Here is a 17525-nt window from a genome sequence, read left to right on the forward strand (position 1 = left end):
CATGAAAATGAATTTTCCAGGGGTAGGAGGAGGAATCGAAGGAAAAAGACACTTGAAAAATACAGCAGCATTTCTGCAAAATAATAAAATTCTGAAATTCTTAATTTCCTCCACTGTGCATTATTAGCAGCATGACATTTCACATGAAACAGTAATAAGTTACATTTATAATGTCTATTGTAAAAATTGAGCAGAGTATAATTAAGTAGCACTTAATGAAAACCATTTTTTACTTGGCAAAACCATCAAAAGGTCATTGTACTCTGAGAGAACAATGCTGGAGATGGAGTTATATTCAGTGCAGGCAGATTGGAACTGAATTTTTAAATTAGTAACAGCTCCAGGATTGGCATCTATGGCAAAGCACACAGTATGTTCACACACCTACAATCAGGACCAAACCACCTCACAATTCAGGCTTGGAGGCCAACATTCAGCCTCAAGGGGGCTCAGAAGTGGGGGATCAGGAGGAAAATGCATATTGCTGGAGGCTGGGATTAATCTTCCCCAGACCGCTGTGGAAATATTCCATATCTACTGGCATGCAGCAACCCAGGTAAAATGGCTTTGGCCATTTCACCCAAGATTCTATCACGTAGCCGTGCTTAATTCCCACAGCAACGTTCATTAAGTTGGCAATGTCAGACAGTGAGGCCACATGATGGTTGCAGTGAGTGTGGAGATGCCAAGTTACAGGAGTAGGTCAGTGCTTTTCTTAATCCCACACAAACTGGAGTTAAGAGACTACAGGCGGACAATGAGATGATAACTCATCCTGCATCATCTCTAATCTCTACCTGATCAGAAAGTGCTCAAGGCACCCACTGATAAAACAAACAGAAGAATTGTACAACTAATTAAACATCATAAGCACCTTCCATTCCAATTACCTGAATGATGCAATACAGAGTGACCCAGAGACTCATCTGAACACTGTTTTACGATTGATTTATTGAGACGGAGTGCGGAATGGGCCCTTCGAGCCAGGGTGCCTAGCAAACCGCCCAACCCAATCCTACCCTAATCACCAGACAGTTTACAATGACCAATTAACCTACCAACTGCGCCTGTGGACCGTGTGGGGAATCCGGAGCACCCGGAGGAAACGCACACGTTCACGGGGAGAACATATAAACTCCTTATAGGCAGTGGCAGGCATTGAACCTGGGTTACCTGTACGGCGAAACGTTGCACTATTACGCTTTCTACCTGAAAATGTCTCTTTATTTTCCTGTGCCATTGCTTAAAATGCTCTGAAAAGTTCACAACACTCGACGGAACACCGCTTTAGAAACAACAGGTACTATTGAAAAACTCTGGATGAATTTCTTGCAGCTGCCTGACAACGGTGGTCGCAATGGCCAGTGTTGCAGTTAGATAGGGTTAACTTGGACAACTGATTTGACTTTGATATGATTCGCATCACTTCCTTACCATTGAAGATTGATTTTACTAAATTTGCGAATAGTTCTGACAAATAAGCAATGTTATTCCTAATATTTTAGAATTGATTACTGAATGAAGCATTTAAGTCTTCAAACGACCTTATCACAGTTTCAAAAAGTGCATAACAGGCTGCTTCCTTTAGAGAGCTGTCTGACTTCTGTGTCCAACTGTACGTGCTCAAACTGTTCATCATTCTCAATACAAAACTCTTGAAATAGTCGAGAATTGAGAGCGTTTGGACTTGATTTTAGTTACCTCTGTGATAACAACCATGCGTTAATCACCTACGGTCAATCACCTACTGTTTAAGCCCAATCTCAAGTTCTGCAATCAATAAAGGGGTAAATTTTCCATAGATCAGGAAAAAATTGACTCTGCCTGATGTAACTATGAAAATGGACAAGGGAGAGCCAGTGGATGTAGTGTACCTGGAATTCCAGAAAGCTTTTGATAAAGTCCCACATAGGAGATTAGTGGGCAAAATTAGGGCACATGGTATTGGGGGCAGAGTACTGACATGGATTGAAAACTGGCTGGCTGTCAGGAAACAAAGAGTAGTGATTAACGGGTCCCTTTCGGAATGGCAGGCTGTGACCAGTGGGGTACCACAAGTTTTGGTGCTGGGACCGCAGCTGTTTACAATATACATTAATGATTTAGATGAAGGGATTAAAAGTAACATTAGCAAATTTGCTGATGACACAAAGCTGGGTGGCAGTGTGAAATGTCAGGAGGATGTTATGAGAATGCAGGGTGACTTGGACAGGTTGGGTGAGTGGGCAAATGTATGGCAGATGCAGTTTAATGTGGATAAATGTGAGGTTATCCACTTTGGTGGCAAGAACAGAAAGGCAGATTACTATTTAAATGGAGTCAAGTTAGGAAAAGGGGAAGTACAACGAGATCTAGGTGTTCTTGTACATCAGTCAATGAAAGCAAGCATGCAGGTACAACAGGCAGTGAAGAAAGCTAATGGCATGCTGGCCTTTATAACAAGAGGAATTGAGTATAGGAGTAAAGAGGTCCTTCTGCAGCTGTACAGGGCCCTGGTGAGACCCCACCTGGAGTATTGTGTGCAGTTTTGGTCTCCAAATTTGAGGAAGGACATTCTTGCTATTGAGGGAGTGCAGCGTAGGTTCACAAGGTTAATTCCCGGAATGGCGGGACTGTCATATGTTGAAAGATTGGAGCGACTGGGCTTGTATACACTGGAATTAGAAGGATGAGAGGGGATCTGATTGAAACATAAGATTATTAAGGGATTAGACACACTGGAGGCAGGAAGCATGTTCCCGCTGATGGGTGAGTCCAGAACTAGAGGCCACAGTTTAAGAATAAGGAGTAGGCCATCTAGAACAGAGATGCGGAAAAACTTTTTCACCCAGAGAGTGGTGGATATGTGGAATGCTCTGCCCCAGAAGGCAGTGGAGGCCAAGTCTCTGGATGCATTCAAGAGAGAGTTAGATAGAGCTCTTATAGATAGCGGGGTCAAGGGATATGGGGAGAGGGCAGGAATGGGGTACTGATTGTGTATGATTAGTCATGATCACAGTGAATGGCGGTGCTGGCTAGAAGGGCCGAATGGTCTACTCCTGCACCTACTGTCTATTGTTTTTCAATAGCAGTACAGTGCAAAGACATAAAATTGCTATAAATTACAAAATAGTGCAAAGCAAAGGAATAATGAGGTAGTATTCATGGGCTATTCAGAAATCTGATAGCAAAAGGGAGGGGGCTGTTTCTGAGCCACTGAATGTGGGTCTTCAGTGTGGGTTCATGTGCTTCCAGTGCTCTTGCGTGGAAAATTCCAACATTTTAAATATTAATTTGTCCATCTTAATGAAGAATTCTATCATCTTATTTTCACTCTTTATTAAATATTCTCATTTTGTGGCATCGTTCCCCCTGCCAGAGTCAGCTCGGTCAGCCCACTGCACACAGTTCCCGCTCCCAGAGTCAGCTCGGTCAGCCCACTGCACACTGTTCCCGCTCCCAGAGTCAGCTTGGTCAGCCCACTGTATCCGGATCAATGAGGACAGGTTGATACTACAAGAAGCAGACTGAAGCCAGAATTGTTCTGACAACTAGGTGGTATATTGACAGTGGCAGGAATGACCTTTGGTTAATTTTGGATGTTATATGCCCTTGTTGACCTAACTTTTTTTAATCTGAAGTATCATGCGCCCCATCGGTTTAACTCGTTTCCTCAGTCTTTATCTCAAAACCATTTAGTGCTGAAATTGGTATCATTCAATTTAGGTATAACTCCAAGCTAAAGAAATGGTTCACTATAAATCCTACGTGGAAGGGTGGGTTGCTAAGCTTGTAGATGATGTGAGGGTGGATGGCGGTGTGAATCGTTGAACGTTGTTGTAGGTTACAATGGGACGTAGACAGGGTGCAGAACTGGACAGAGAAGTGGCAAATGGAGTTCAAACCAGAAAAGTGTGAATTGATTCACTGTGGAAGGTGACTCGACTAAGACAGATGTTCTTCATGCCTATCAACAAGCCTGCCACTGAAAATATTATTTACAATAAAACAATCCAATCTCGAAATCAAGCGTACTAAATGGGAGGTATAGTTTGCTGCTGTGACTGGTGACACAGCTGGATTGAGTTCACATGAAGGAAATTGGGTTGCAGGGGAGCTGCCACAATCAATGGAATGAGTGGCCGCCTTCTACATCGTGATACCGGACCACTGGGTAAGGGTCAGATGAGAAAAGAGGGCCAGCGTGAAGAAGTAAAGAGATAAGTTGCCTAGGTGAAGGTGATGCTTGTGTCGGGGTGTAGCCTTAATCAATGATGGGCAGAAGAAACGGGATAGAGGTCATATGTGTGACCATTGAAGATTACACTCACACTGCTCAGTGGGGAGGATTAGAAGAACCATGATGATATTGCATCCCCTTCCCCCCACCCCCTGCTCTAAATGGAGCCCTGTGCAGGGAATGACATCATTGTATGTGCAACTAAAGATCTGATGTCGCAAGGGTGATTCACATCAGGAAGTGCCTGGTTAAATTTCCAGGGTAACGAGAGACAACCTGGAAGTGGTTGTATTGTGTTTCACTCGGGGGTGGGGGGGGGGGGATGGAGTTAATTTTCAATTGCATAACATTTAAAAAAGTAGGCAATTTGAAATTAAATTTTGAGCTAGCCTGTTTCATTGAGGTAAAATGTAATTAAAAAGCAGTGGTAAGCCACACTTTACAGCAAGAAGCTGTAGCAAGCATGAAAATTGGAACAGACACGTCTGAAGAACATCTGCTGGCATTGAACATTTCCTTTGCTAATGACTCTTGGGAACAGCGTCTGCTTCAGCAAGGAGACTGACAACCTCTTATCAGGTTTGAAATTGCTGCTGGTTCATGCATAAGGCAATTTCTTTGTCTTTAAATCTTTCACTGTCAGAGCATCAAATTATAGTTCAGCGTCTGTCATTCACCAATCAGAATCATGGGCTTCCAAGGTCAAATCCAATTAAAAGGTGGTTAGAGCCAGGACATCTCCTGCGGCCGCATCCAGGTTTCCTGTGCAAAGCCTATGATTTGATTTAACAGGCAGTGCCGAGTGCTTATTCTCGGGCCAGTAGTTATGTTACTGCAAAGAATCAAATGCCAACTAATTAGGAAATGCAATAACAGTGGAGGTTACACATATGTGTTATTTTGAACCTTTAGAAACCCTCAATCGTTAGTTACACATTTCCAATGACTTTTACTACCCTGATGTAAATTTACATTCAAGGAGAGTTGGACAAAACTACCAATATTTAATTAAATCCATCCATGAAGCATGAAAATATGTTTGTGACTTTGCTCCAGGAGTCTGCACCACTCAGTATGAAACTCCTGGAATAATCTGACTGCCTCCATTAAGAATTGACGTTCTGCTATAGTCGTACTGTTAGTCCGGTTGTGTTTCAGTCAACAGGGGAACAGCAACACCATCTGTTTTGACTTGTAAATGTTTATAGATAATAATGCATGCTTTACAATATAAGATGCAACCACTTTCTTTAAAAAGTCTTCCAAGTGAAAGGAAAGCCAAACTATACAATCAAATAAAGGTATGGTCCATTTGACCAGTGAGGGCTAGTGTGATGTACCCCGTGACAGTAATGCAAACTGTAGAAGGATAGGTTTTTTTCCTCACTTTGATCCCAGGGAAGCGAGAGTTTAAATAATGGGATACTATACAAACAAGAAGCTATAGGCAACACACACACACACACACACACACACACACACACACACACACACACACACACACACACACACACACACACACACACACACACACACACACACACACACACACACACACACACACACACACACACAGTAACTCTGGATTTCAAACGTCTGCAGAATCTCGTGTGTTCATGAGAACCCTTCAGAAGGAATGTGATTAACTCTAGAGTAACCAATGTGGACTAAAAATTACTCAGCATGCTTTGAGACCATTTTATCTTTTATACAGCAACATTTTACAAAACAAAAAGCTGTGCAAAAAAATTCCCTTTTGTTCACAAATAATATTAACCCAATGACCCAACCAACTTTTCTGCAGAGTATGGCTGCCATGGAATTTCAGTCTAATGGGGCCTTTCAATGTAAAGAAAACTATATTCTCTGAAATTGATGTTACAGGTTTAATTGGACCAACTGGATTAAGAAGAAGGACATAAGGAAAAAATTGGACATAGAAGAGTTGATCACAAAGGGAGGGGTCTGCATAAAATACTTATCTTGCATATTGGGTTCAGTAAAGTTAAGGTAACCAAAATGATAAAAAGGATGAAGGTAAGCCACTAGACTGGATTAATGTTTTAATGTATGGCTTTGTGTGGGATGGAAGGAAAATGCACAATGCACTCTTCACCACTGTACAACTGTTAGAAATGGGACTTAACATCAGTATTGACAGTTATAGGACACCATTAGAACAGGATCCACTGTAAGCCTTGAGCCCAGTAGACGAGTCTTGTTTAGGAGATTTAAGCACGTTCTTAAGGTTGACACATCATTGCTGAGAGAGCACAGCACTGTTGGGGTTAATGCATTTTGGATGAAATATTAAAATCCTGTCTGCTAACTGATTTCAATAATCCCATCACCATCCTCCTGACCTCCGCTACAGATTATCAGTGATGAAGCATCACAGGGCCTTACTGCCTGCATACAGTGTCATATTACACAGTGACTACACATCAACAAGTACTTCAATAGCTTTACATTGCTACAACCTGAGGTCACCAAAGTCTACATTGCCTCAAAATTCAATTATGCAGTATCAATTTTCTTCCTATCTAATTAATGATTTGTTTTTCCTAGAGTGAGTATGACCAAGTCTGGATCATTTTATATCACTCAGAAAATTTGACTAGGCATCATCCCTGTGATTCAATACAATTCTTCTGTCTATTTTGGAACACTGTAGGACAGCATGGATCACACTGCCTCGGGGCACCTGTTCTGGTGCAAAACTGGGACCACTGGAATGGTATGGGAGGCACAGAAGGTAGGATACTTTCCTACAACGAAAGCATCAACACCCCCTTGACCGACACCGCCACCAATCCCAAAATCTGGGCATCCTATTCACGCTCCACATGAAAGCATAATCTCCTTGATCTGCTATAGTTTCCAATCTTCCAACTAGCCCTCTGAAACAATCCCTATCCCATTCTCATGAACCACAAGTTCAAGAAGCCAGATCTCACCTCCTAATTGCAGACTTGAAAAGCCTGTTGTTTCAGCTTCAACTTGCTTTTCCCACTCAAAATTGATGTCCAATAACCAACATCAACCTGAGCTCAGGTTCAATGGCACCCTGCCTGTGTGGCATTCTAGCGCACCTTCGGGAAGGCACTGGTCACAGAAACTTCCAAGTCTTTCAAGTATTATTTTTCGTTCCTGCTTACCTCTTCTTTTTTGTGCCAAGGCAGGTAAATCTGCCCAGTGTACAGAAGGGTTAAAGCCACAGTGAAAACTAAATACTCATTGTTTGATAGCGCTAAGATAGAATTTGTCACCTGTAGGAAGATTACAAAGGTAAAATAATCCTTAAATATTCCCAGACTTCAGCCAACATGACAGAAGTTGCTATTACTTTGGCCAAGTACTTTTTTTAAATGGTTATGGCATGGGCTTTGCTTTAAAGTATATATTCTCTTCTAAGGATTGTAATTTGTTAAATAATTTTTCAATCTATTGTGATAGACACTGCAAAGTAGGAAACTTAACTCCATCCATAGTTAATTGAGATGGTCAATCCTCTACCAAAGCTCTGCCCAACTGCAAGGTTATGCTCGTACATTTTTGCTTAACATTCATATACTGTGTGTTACTCTGCAAGACATGTCTACAGAACCCTTGTAGATTTTTTCAATTATATATAATAATATTTACAAAGAATATATTTTCCTGAATTGTATTTGAATAATTATAATATTTTTCACATTGTAATTGGTCCCTGTGCAGGGAATTGTGATCCACATATTTGAAATTAGAATAAAAAGTCAATTAGCAGTTTTTTCTTGCATGCTGTGGTTGTTGAAATACTAACAAGTTCCACTTACCAGAATCAGCAGGAGACTTACTACGACGTGAAGTTCCAGAGCTCTTGCCTGTAGATCTTTGTGTGGCATTAACAGATTTACCCCCGGGATTTGTCTTCACCACACGGCATTCTAAGTTAAAATAGAAAAGAGTAACAGTTTACATTAAATGGGCACAAATAAGCTAAATGTACTGTAGCATTAGAAATGATCGTTTCTATCTGACTCTCTGTCTAGCTCCTCATTTTCTCAGGATTGTTCAATTTCATGTTACAAGCGAGCCTCTGGAAACAGGTGCATGTGGTGGTTTTCCCATAATGCACTGTGAAGGTATGAGATTTGAGCAACGGGGCATTTATCAACTGGATGTTTACAAAACTATATTTTTGTTTGTGCTGGAAACAATGCCACATCTGATGTAGTTACAGGCAACTATTAGAAGGCCATTTGTTCAGACTAGGTAGATGCCATGAACACAAAAATGAATGGGTAACTAATCTTCCAAGTCTACACCTTGCCATTGCCATATGTTTCATGATTTGTAGTTCAGAGAGCAATTTTTAATCCCGAGCTCCTGTGAATGAAGGATTTGTTCTGACTTCACTAAATGTAAGGAATATTTAGAACTTATGTTTTTCTGTTAATGTTGGTGTATGGAAGTCCATACATATCTTCAAACAGTCTACAAGTACTGTCTTCTGAAATGTTTATGTTCAATCTGAACGTGTTGTTCTATTTTACTTAATAGTCAACTTATATGAGACAAAATCTTTTGGATAGCTGTGAAATAAAAAAATTCTGAAGTGGTGGATGTGCGTTCAATTTCAGTATTTAAGAATAGTTTGGATAGGCACGTGGATGGGAGGGGTATGGAGGCCTACGATTCAGGTGCAGGTCGATGGACTGTGCAGAATAGTATTTTGGCACGGATTAAATGGGCCAAAAGGCCTGTTTCTCTGTTGTAGTGCTCTCTGACTTTATTATTGCTCAGAAAATAGTATGATACAACTATCTTTAAAAATATTTTCAAACCCCTTACCAAAACCTATGAGCTAAACCACAATATTATGCTGGGGGGAAAAAAACTTTCAGATTCTGACAATAATTTACTCTAATATAATGACAGGTAACCTTGCTTTCAATATTAAGCTTTGGTTCTCATATTCAGCCATGCAGACACTTTTATTAGTCGGTCTGTTGCTTTTTTTAAGGCTGAAATGTCAGGCCGCTCATGTCATAGTTACAGTCCTATTCATCTTGCTTACCTTGCAGTCGGCTGTCCCAGCAATCACAAAAGCTGCTCGTTTTGGTGCCAATATTGTAGAGCAGCTTGAACAGCCCACCAGGCCTCTACTTGAGTCTGTCTGCCCCATTTCACCTAATTCTATCAGATTCGACACCAGTTCCTGTTTCTTTCTTTACCCTCATTTTACATGCTCTCTTGTGTCCTCAACTAGAATATCAATCCTATCATTCTAAAGCTAGCAAATTTCTCCTGAATTCACGATGATAATTCCAGGAGCTACTTTAAGAGAAAAGTCCTAGCTCACTCAAGCTATCCTCATAAGACATGCTCTCTAATCCTGGTAAATCTCCTCTGTACCCTCTCTAAATTTTTCACATGCTTCTTATAATAGGGCACCAGAAATGAACACAATATTTGAAGTGTGGTCTCACATAGAGCTGCAACGTTACCTCACAATTTAGGATTAGTGTAACTAGGTGGTTGATGGTTGGCATTGACTCAGTGGGCTATTAGGCCTACTTCTATACTGTATCTCTCTAAAACTCTAATCCTAAAATTTCACTCAACCAGCATTTTAAGGGTATCTTCATCAGAAAGACTGTGATGGTTCAAGATGTTTTGCGTTACTATTTTCGGAAAGAATGTATGGGATCCTGAAGACCTACACTCAGTGTTTTAAGAAAGGATTCCTCCCCTTCCCCAAGAGATTTCTGAGTGGTACATGTATCCATGAACTCTACCACATTTTTTGTCTTTTGCACTGGTTATTTACTTTTGTAACTTAAAGCAATTTTTATGTTTTGTGCTGCATTGGTGCCACAAAACAGCAAATTTCTTGACAAATGTCATGCCTTCTCAATGCATCTGAGGATGGTTAATAAATCCTGACACTTCTAACAGTGCTTTTAACCAATTAATTAAGATCAACTGGATAGATAAACAGAAAGGAAAAGAAAATAAATGATAATTTAAAGAGCCTTTTCCTACTAAATGCATGCAACTATCATTAATTCTTACCACCTTACCTGTTAAATCGTCCCACAATCCATAATCCAAAGTACCTTGCTATAAAACCATAAGACATTTAGCAGGAGCAGAATTAGGCCATTTGGCTCATCTTGTCTGCTCTACTCTTCCACCATGGCTGATTTATTATCCCTCACAATCCCATTCTTCTGCCTTGTCCCTGTAACTGTTGAAACCCTCACAAATCAAGAACCTATCAACTATTGCTTTAAATATACTCAGTGATTTGGCCTCCACAGCCATCTATGGCAATGAATTCCACAGATCAGCACACTCTGGCTAAAAGAAATCCTCCTCATCTCTGTTCTAAAGGGACATCGCTCTATTCCGAGGCTGTGTCCTCTACTCCTAGACTCCCCCACAAAAGGAAACATACTCTCCATTTCCACTCTATCTTGGCCTTTCAATATTCGATACGTTTCAACGAGATCCCCCCCTCCCCTAATTCTTTTAAATTCTAGCGAGTACAGGTCCAAAGCTATCAAACACCCATTATAGGTTTTCTCTTTCATCTAGAATCATTCTCATGAACCTCTTCTGAACCCTCTCCAATTCCAACACATCTTTTCTTAGATAAGGAGCCCAAAACTGCTCACAATGCATTTGAGAAGAGGTTGGCTCATCTGTTTTTCATTAGATTAAACCACAGCCTCTCTCTGAGGACATCTTTCAAAGCAGTAAAATGGACACTTCACTAAGGGATGCATGAAAGCAAGGGTACTTTATGTAATTTCTCTACTAAAGGGCAGCCAGGGACAATATATATGGTACCAGGATATGTACCACAATCAGAGGTTGCTTTTGTAAGAGGCTGCTGCATACCTCAGTGTTCCTTTCAAAATGGATCAGTGCAGAGGAGCTGTACTAACAGAGGAACTAAATGACTGCTGGATTGAAATAAAATTGTCTGACCTTGATATGAACTAGATTTTCTAATCAGTGGAATATTACTGGCAAATCATCTGAAAGCAGCATTTTGAAGTATTTGGTCGCTAGTGCATGAAGCTCAGACAACTTGTTTGAGAGATTTTTACCCGAGGCTGATAAGATTAAGCTGCATTGAAGTTTGTATCTAATTATTTTATAGATAAAAATTTATAAAGTAACAGTGAAATATACTGAACGTAAATGTCCCTTTCAGTTTGATGACACGTGCCATGGCTAGAAGAAGGGAAGGTTTTTTTTTTATTTAAAGGCACAGCAGAGTAACAGGCCCTTCGGCCCAACAAGCCTGTGCTACCCAATTATACCTCTTTGACCAAATAGCTACTAACGTGTACATCTTTGGAATGGGGGAGGAAACCAACTCAGTCAAGGGGAGAATGTACAAACTCCTTACAGAGTGTGATGGAACCAAACCCCAATCGCTGGCTGGCACTGTGATTGTGTTATGCTAACTGCTATGTTACTGTGCCAGTTTCCAAGATCTGATGGCTAAATTAGACTTGTGTGCACAACTATTGTATTAAATTTGCAGAAATGTAACTCTGTAACTTCAGTACATAGTAACACGCAATTTGTAATTTTTACTAATGCTTACCAGATTTTTCAGTTTTACCAAATGTTGTACAGTATATGATAACGCCTCTTTCTAATCTTTAAGCTAAAAGCTATTCAGTCTTATCTGCTTCTTAATACATTCCGAAAATGGCATGGCAAGTCAGGCAATGCATTCTGAGTCCTCAAGCTAAGTCCAGAAATAAGAGACTGGGCACAATCTTACAGAGCTACCGTAGTTCCCTGGTCCAAGAGGCATGAACTGTGTCTGGACTTGGTCTATCATTACACAAGAACTGAAGAGAAAGTGATGTGTTGCATAGTCAATCCAAGAAGTTAATATAAAAGGAAAAGGAAAGCAAACAAAAATCAAAGGAAGACAGAATCCAAATTCAAACATCGACCAGAAGTGACAGCAGCATTTGACAGAAAGACATTTTGAAGAACCACTAATAAAAGGACATAAATAATTGAATTTTAAAAGGGGAGGCTGGTCAAATGTAAATCTGCAAGATAAAAAAGTAACTGGGACCTTCAAAAGATTTAGTAACAGTTAATCAATGAGACTGGGCAAAAACTGAACATGAACAGAAAGAGTAAAGCTCTCAGATTATCGAGTCTTTTGAAAACAAACTGTACAGAAGGTTGTTGGCTAAATCACTTCTGCAGTCAGTTTTATTAGAATGCCTATCCAGTTGCTAACTTTTCTGCATAAGTCCATCCCCCAATATTGCAAACATTTCTGCTGCTGAAAATTTTTCACCAGTGAATCCTTTACTTACCAACATCAAAACCTCCCATCGTCCGACTTCTGTGCACCTCTTGGAGAGTAAAAAGTTTTAATCAGAGAGTTAAAACACCTAGCAAACTCTGAACCATTTCCTCAAGATTATTTTATTATTTCCTCCTGGGGGATATTTCTGTCTCAACTATGTTCTGATAATCTCGGTTTCAATCTGTTAACGCCCCATGAGTAAAATATTATTTTACCTCACATATTTAATAACATTTTAAACATTATGTCACTTTTAATCCAGTTTAAGATAAAGATCTCTCCACAAGCAATGTTCTGTATAAATATTTTTTACTAGGACTTTGCATTCCTGAAACTTAATGACACATTTATAGATATGGAAGTCAGTTAAGCAAATGGCATTATCCCTATAAAATGAGTTTGAACAACGTGATGTTTCAAAAATTGTGGATCCAAAAGTATTTATGACTCACAATACGCTGCTCCATATGCCTACGTCCTGAGCAACATGTAACTATTAGATGGGATTGTACTTCTAGTCATCACTAATGCAATTGAAAAGCAGTACACCAGTGGACCTGGTAGATCTTGCTACTTTTTCCAATCACTGAAGCAGTAAGTGCTCTTTGAGCATGTTCGAGGGCAGATTTTTGCATCTAATTAAGTCACTGATAGAATTGATTTAAATTCCCTGGATTAATATGTTTTGTGCAGAAATGGCTGAACTGACTTTCTAAACAGTTTAATTTTTCTCATTTAAAATGAGAAAACTAAAGTACACAGGCAGACATTTACAGAAAACATTTATCAGCAGTAAAATACTGGCTGGTTTAGAAATAAATGTGCAGCAATTAGAAGCGCTTAATTTATAACCTGTATGTCCATCAGTCTCTCAGCTTCATCCATCCTCATTTCCCTGATGTTCCAAGTTAACAAGAATATTTTGGCCAAGTGCTGAGCTTATACATTATTTACTACATATAATCATTCATTGTGCAAGGAACTTAATATTCATGGTCATGTACTTAATCCACACTGAGTGCTAGGGGGATTTGTATACTAAATTCAACCTTAGAAAACTAGCCCATCGATTGAAGATTCCCCACTACTCAAAACAATTCAGAACAAGTCCTTGGAAACTTTTATTTTACTCTTGCATCTTGCCTTATGCACAGCACCAAATCCAATTAAATACTTTCCCACTCCACTTGATTATCAAGTTCTCTTTTGATCTGCAACCTAATACCATGAACATTGTGAACTATGGGTGCAAATGAACATTGCAGATGACAATGATCATTATTGCTTCCCAAGAACTGCACAAATGCTGACACAATTAGCTCATGCTTTCTGTGAGACTTTGTTCCTGTTAAGACCATAAGACATAGGAGCAGAATTTGGCCATTTGACTATTCCATCATGGCTGATTTATTATCCTACTCAACCCTGTTCTCCTGCCTTCTCCCAGTAACCTTTGACACACTTACTAATCAAGAACCTACCAACTCCTCTTTAAATATACCCAATGACTTGGCCTCCATAGCCATCTGTGGCAATGTATTCCACAGATTCACTACCCTCTGGCTAAAAAAAAATTCTCATCTCTGTTCTAAAGGGACTGTTGTTGCCAATAATAAAATAAAATAGGATAACTAAAATAAATGGGCCCAGAACACAGGCTCCCTTATGTCTCAAACATTCTGTTTATTTTACTGGTGCACAAGGAGAACAGCATGGGCCCCTGTCACCCACACTGCTCTCAAGACAAGATAAAAAACATGCTATTTTTAATACAGAATAGCCTTATTTGGTAAGTTGTTTATGTTTGAATTCCTTACTTGCAAGATCAATCAGCATTCACAATAGAGGTGTTGAAAGTAAATTGACAACCAATGATATTTTGAAGTTAGTAAAGCCAATAGAGATGTCAAAATTCAATTGAAACTTCAAGTGGGCAGTTGATGATAATTTGAAGTTAGTAAAGACAATTATCCCTTAGTTATTGGGTATGTTTCACATTCTTCTGTTATTCTTATCTCGTCTGTCTCTGGCACCCCCTATTGTGTCAAGGGGCACTATGATTTATGAAGAACTTTCCAGAAAAGTCTCAGTACCGAGGCCTCTCTTGTCTGGCTTGGGTACACTTTGCCGCAGTCACCTCCATATAACAAGTTTGTAGTAATCAGTGGTGTCTATGGTGGTCTCATTTCAAAGCTCTCATTTCTCTAAAACTGCCTCAGACTATCCTTGCCTGGACATTGTCTTTAACCCTTGCCTTACCGCAACTTCCACAGGATGTCCCTCTATGCTGAGCCTGTGTCCTCTGGCCCTAGGCTCCCCCATTGTATCTTTAAATGATAAGACTAATGTTATGGACACATATTCTATAATATTTGACACTGCACTCCACAAAACCTTTGTGTATTCTGAGCAAAAAAAAAACAAATGGAGTTATTCAGTCTGCTTAAGCATGTAAGCTCGGACAATGGAACTAAATGGTGTAAAGGGTGAACAATAGAAGAAAATTTTGTTTACCTGCAATTTGTAACCACATTCCAAAACATTGTTAAGGGAATGTATGAACAATATACCATCATATTCTGGGTAAAGTAGTTGTCTTGTAGCTATTAGTCAGAATGTCTCTGTTTGAGTTCATTAATAATTACATAATTCTTAAAATAAGATACTCAATTTCAAAGCAAGGTTTTGAACCGAGAGTATGAACACATGGCAAAGCAAAACAGTAAATTAACACAGTGTTAACCTATATCTACTAATAAAATAAATACAGAAAATAAGGCTATTTTCAAAATACGTTTTAAATTCAACTTCACAAGCTAATCACATTGTTCGGAAGTAATAAGAAAGATTAATCAAAATATGACATGTAATAACAATCATTTAAAAACTCAGGAAACTTATGGAGCATTTGCCCGAAGATGTCATACAACAAAAGTTCTTATCGCTTTTTCATATTAAAGTTCTCAAGTGATTATAGTTGCCACGCCAGAAGCTTAAAAACACTGCATCATATGCGGGAGTAAAGCACCATGATTTGTGCTTTTAGTGATTTTGAAACTATGGAGTCCAAAGAACACTTAAATAGTTGATTGGAAAACATTTGATTGAGCTGTGTTATTAATACGCAGCTGAAAAGTGAGTGAATTCTCCACTTGACTTCAAACAAGTGAAGATAAAATTGGATAAGAGAGATGTTGTAGGTTATAAGAGGAGGTAGGTGGCTGGAGAGTTCACTTGCTCTGGATGTGGTCTCTGTTGTCCCTTTCCTTAATCATGGAACCCTGCCTGTGTCTGAATGGCTTTCTTCCTAATTGAATAAGGAGGATGAGGATTTCAGGGAGCAATGAGCTGTTCGGAAATGGAGATGATAACCATTAAAGATGACAACAAATAGGATGTCAATAAACAAAACGCATTCTCAGAACAAAATGTATGTTGTGGAGAGAATATTGAGCCTGGTCTTCTGAAAGTTGACCGAATAAGAAAACAAGGGCTTGAGACGTTATAAAGACCGAACTGACTATTAATTTCAGTGAAAGCACAGTCTTCTCTTGATATGACGCGTGAATTTTTAAGCTTCTGGCTGGCTGATCTTAGTTAATCTATGAATTTTCATTGAAAGAAAGGATAAAAAGGCAAGTTTTTATTAATGAACATGGATAAAAAGCTTTGGAAAGAAAAATAAAAAGAAAATGCTGGAAATGCTCATCAGGTCAGGGAGCATCTGTAGAAAAAACTTAACACTTTAAGTCCATCACCTTTCAACAATACCTAGTAATGTTAAAAATCTAACACGTTTAGATAGAGGAGAGAGGCAGATTGAACAACAGGATGTCAATTAAAGGGCAGCAAATTTGAGAAAATGATTGACCTAATATCAATGGCGCCAGCACAGGGCGTGTGGTGAAGGTTTAACCACTGTTGTTGGTGAAGTAAACAGGGGATAAGGACAAAGTAGCGAGAAAGAAGTACAATAGGAAGACTGTGAGATAAAAGACCGTGCTTCTGAGATGTCTTCCTTCTCGTTAGTCCCTCCCTGCCACTAAAGTTGGCAGGTCTCTTAATTGTAACTCTTCCGTTTTTCATACTTCTGCTTTCACCTTCCCACCCATAAGGCTGGGGCTCTCCAAGTGTTTATCTTTCTCACCTTTCACATTCAACAGATCACCTCTAATGTCTTTTCGCACATTCAAAGTGATGTCACACCAGTCTCCCCTCCCTTTCCTGCATGCCGAAAGGACCTTCTCCTCTGTGACTCTGCTTCCTTCTTCCATCTCCCTTCTCACGGGGACTTCCCATAAAACTGCAAGCAGATTCAGAAACTTTTCCTTTGCCTTCTCCCTTCCTACCATCCAGGTGTCCAAATCTAGTTTCCAGCCATATCAGTGATCTACTCATGTTTCTTCCAATTCAGTGTACTGCATGTAATACTCAGAGTTACAGAGCAATATAACATGGAATCAGGCGCTTTGGCACTTATAGTCCATGCCAAACTATTACTCTGCCTGGTCATGATGTGGTCTTGTCAACAGTCAAGAAACCAAACACTGACCGAGTGGCTACTTTAGGTCAATCCATCAAGAAAACCCCTGATTTTCCAGTTACTTGTTACTTTAATTCTCCATCCCAATCCCTCTCTAAATTTGACTTCCTACGGTGTTTCAACAGAGCCCAACATCAATTTGACCTCATCTCCCGAGTTCTAGCCCAGCTCTCCATGTCAGATTTAATAATTTCAGACATGCAGCCTTTCCAGTTGTGTCAGATCTGGCCAGTTGTGGTGAAAGTTCATCAAATTACAATGCTAACTGAAATTTCTCTGTTCATAGCAACACACACAAAATGCTGGAGGAACTCAACAGACCAGGCGGCATCTATGGAAAGGAGCAAACAGTCGAGATTTTGGGCTGAGATCTATTCTTTTCCACAGATGCTGCCTGGCCTGCTGATTTCCTCTAGCATTTTGTA

At 39.7% G+C, this 17525-nt stretch overlaps 1 protein-coding gene across 3 annotated transcripts in view; it reads right to left on the reverse strand.

The window, feature by feature from the left end:
• Positions 1-17525, reverse strand: part of LOC140734255 (neuronal migration protein doublecortin-like) — a 175404-nt gene that overhangs the window by 13525 nt on the left and 144354 nt on the right. For 2 of the 3 annotated variants that reach the window (XM_073057977.1, XM_073057978.1), the window contains exons 5-6: positions 12565-12603; positions 8035-8145 (exon numbers count right to left, since the gene is read on the reverse strand). In XM_073057977.1, the coding sequence (XP_072914078.1) occupies positions 8035-8145; positions 12565-12603 (150 nt within the window). The remainder of the gene's footprint in view (positions 1-8034; positions 8146-12564; positions 12604-17525) is intronic. The other variant, XM_073057979.1, reaches the window with a different exon arrangement.

Source organism: Hemitrygon akajei, chromosome 10 (genome assembly GCF_048418815.1).
Source record: "Hemitrygon akajei chromosome 10, sHemAka1.3, whole genome shotgun sequence".
In the NCBI taxonomy this organism is placed as follows: Eukaryota; Metazoa; Chordata; class Chondrichthyes; order Myliobatiformes; family Dasyatidae; genus Hemitrygon; species Hemitrygon akajei.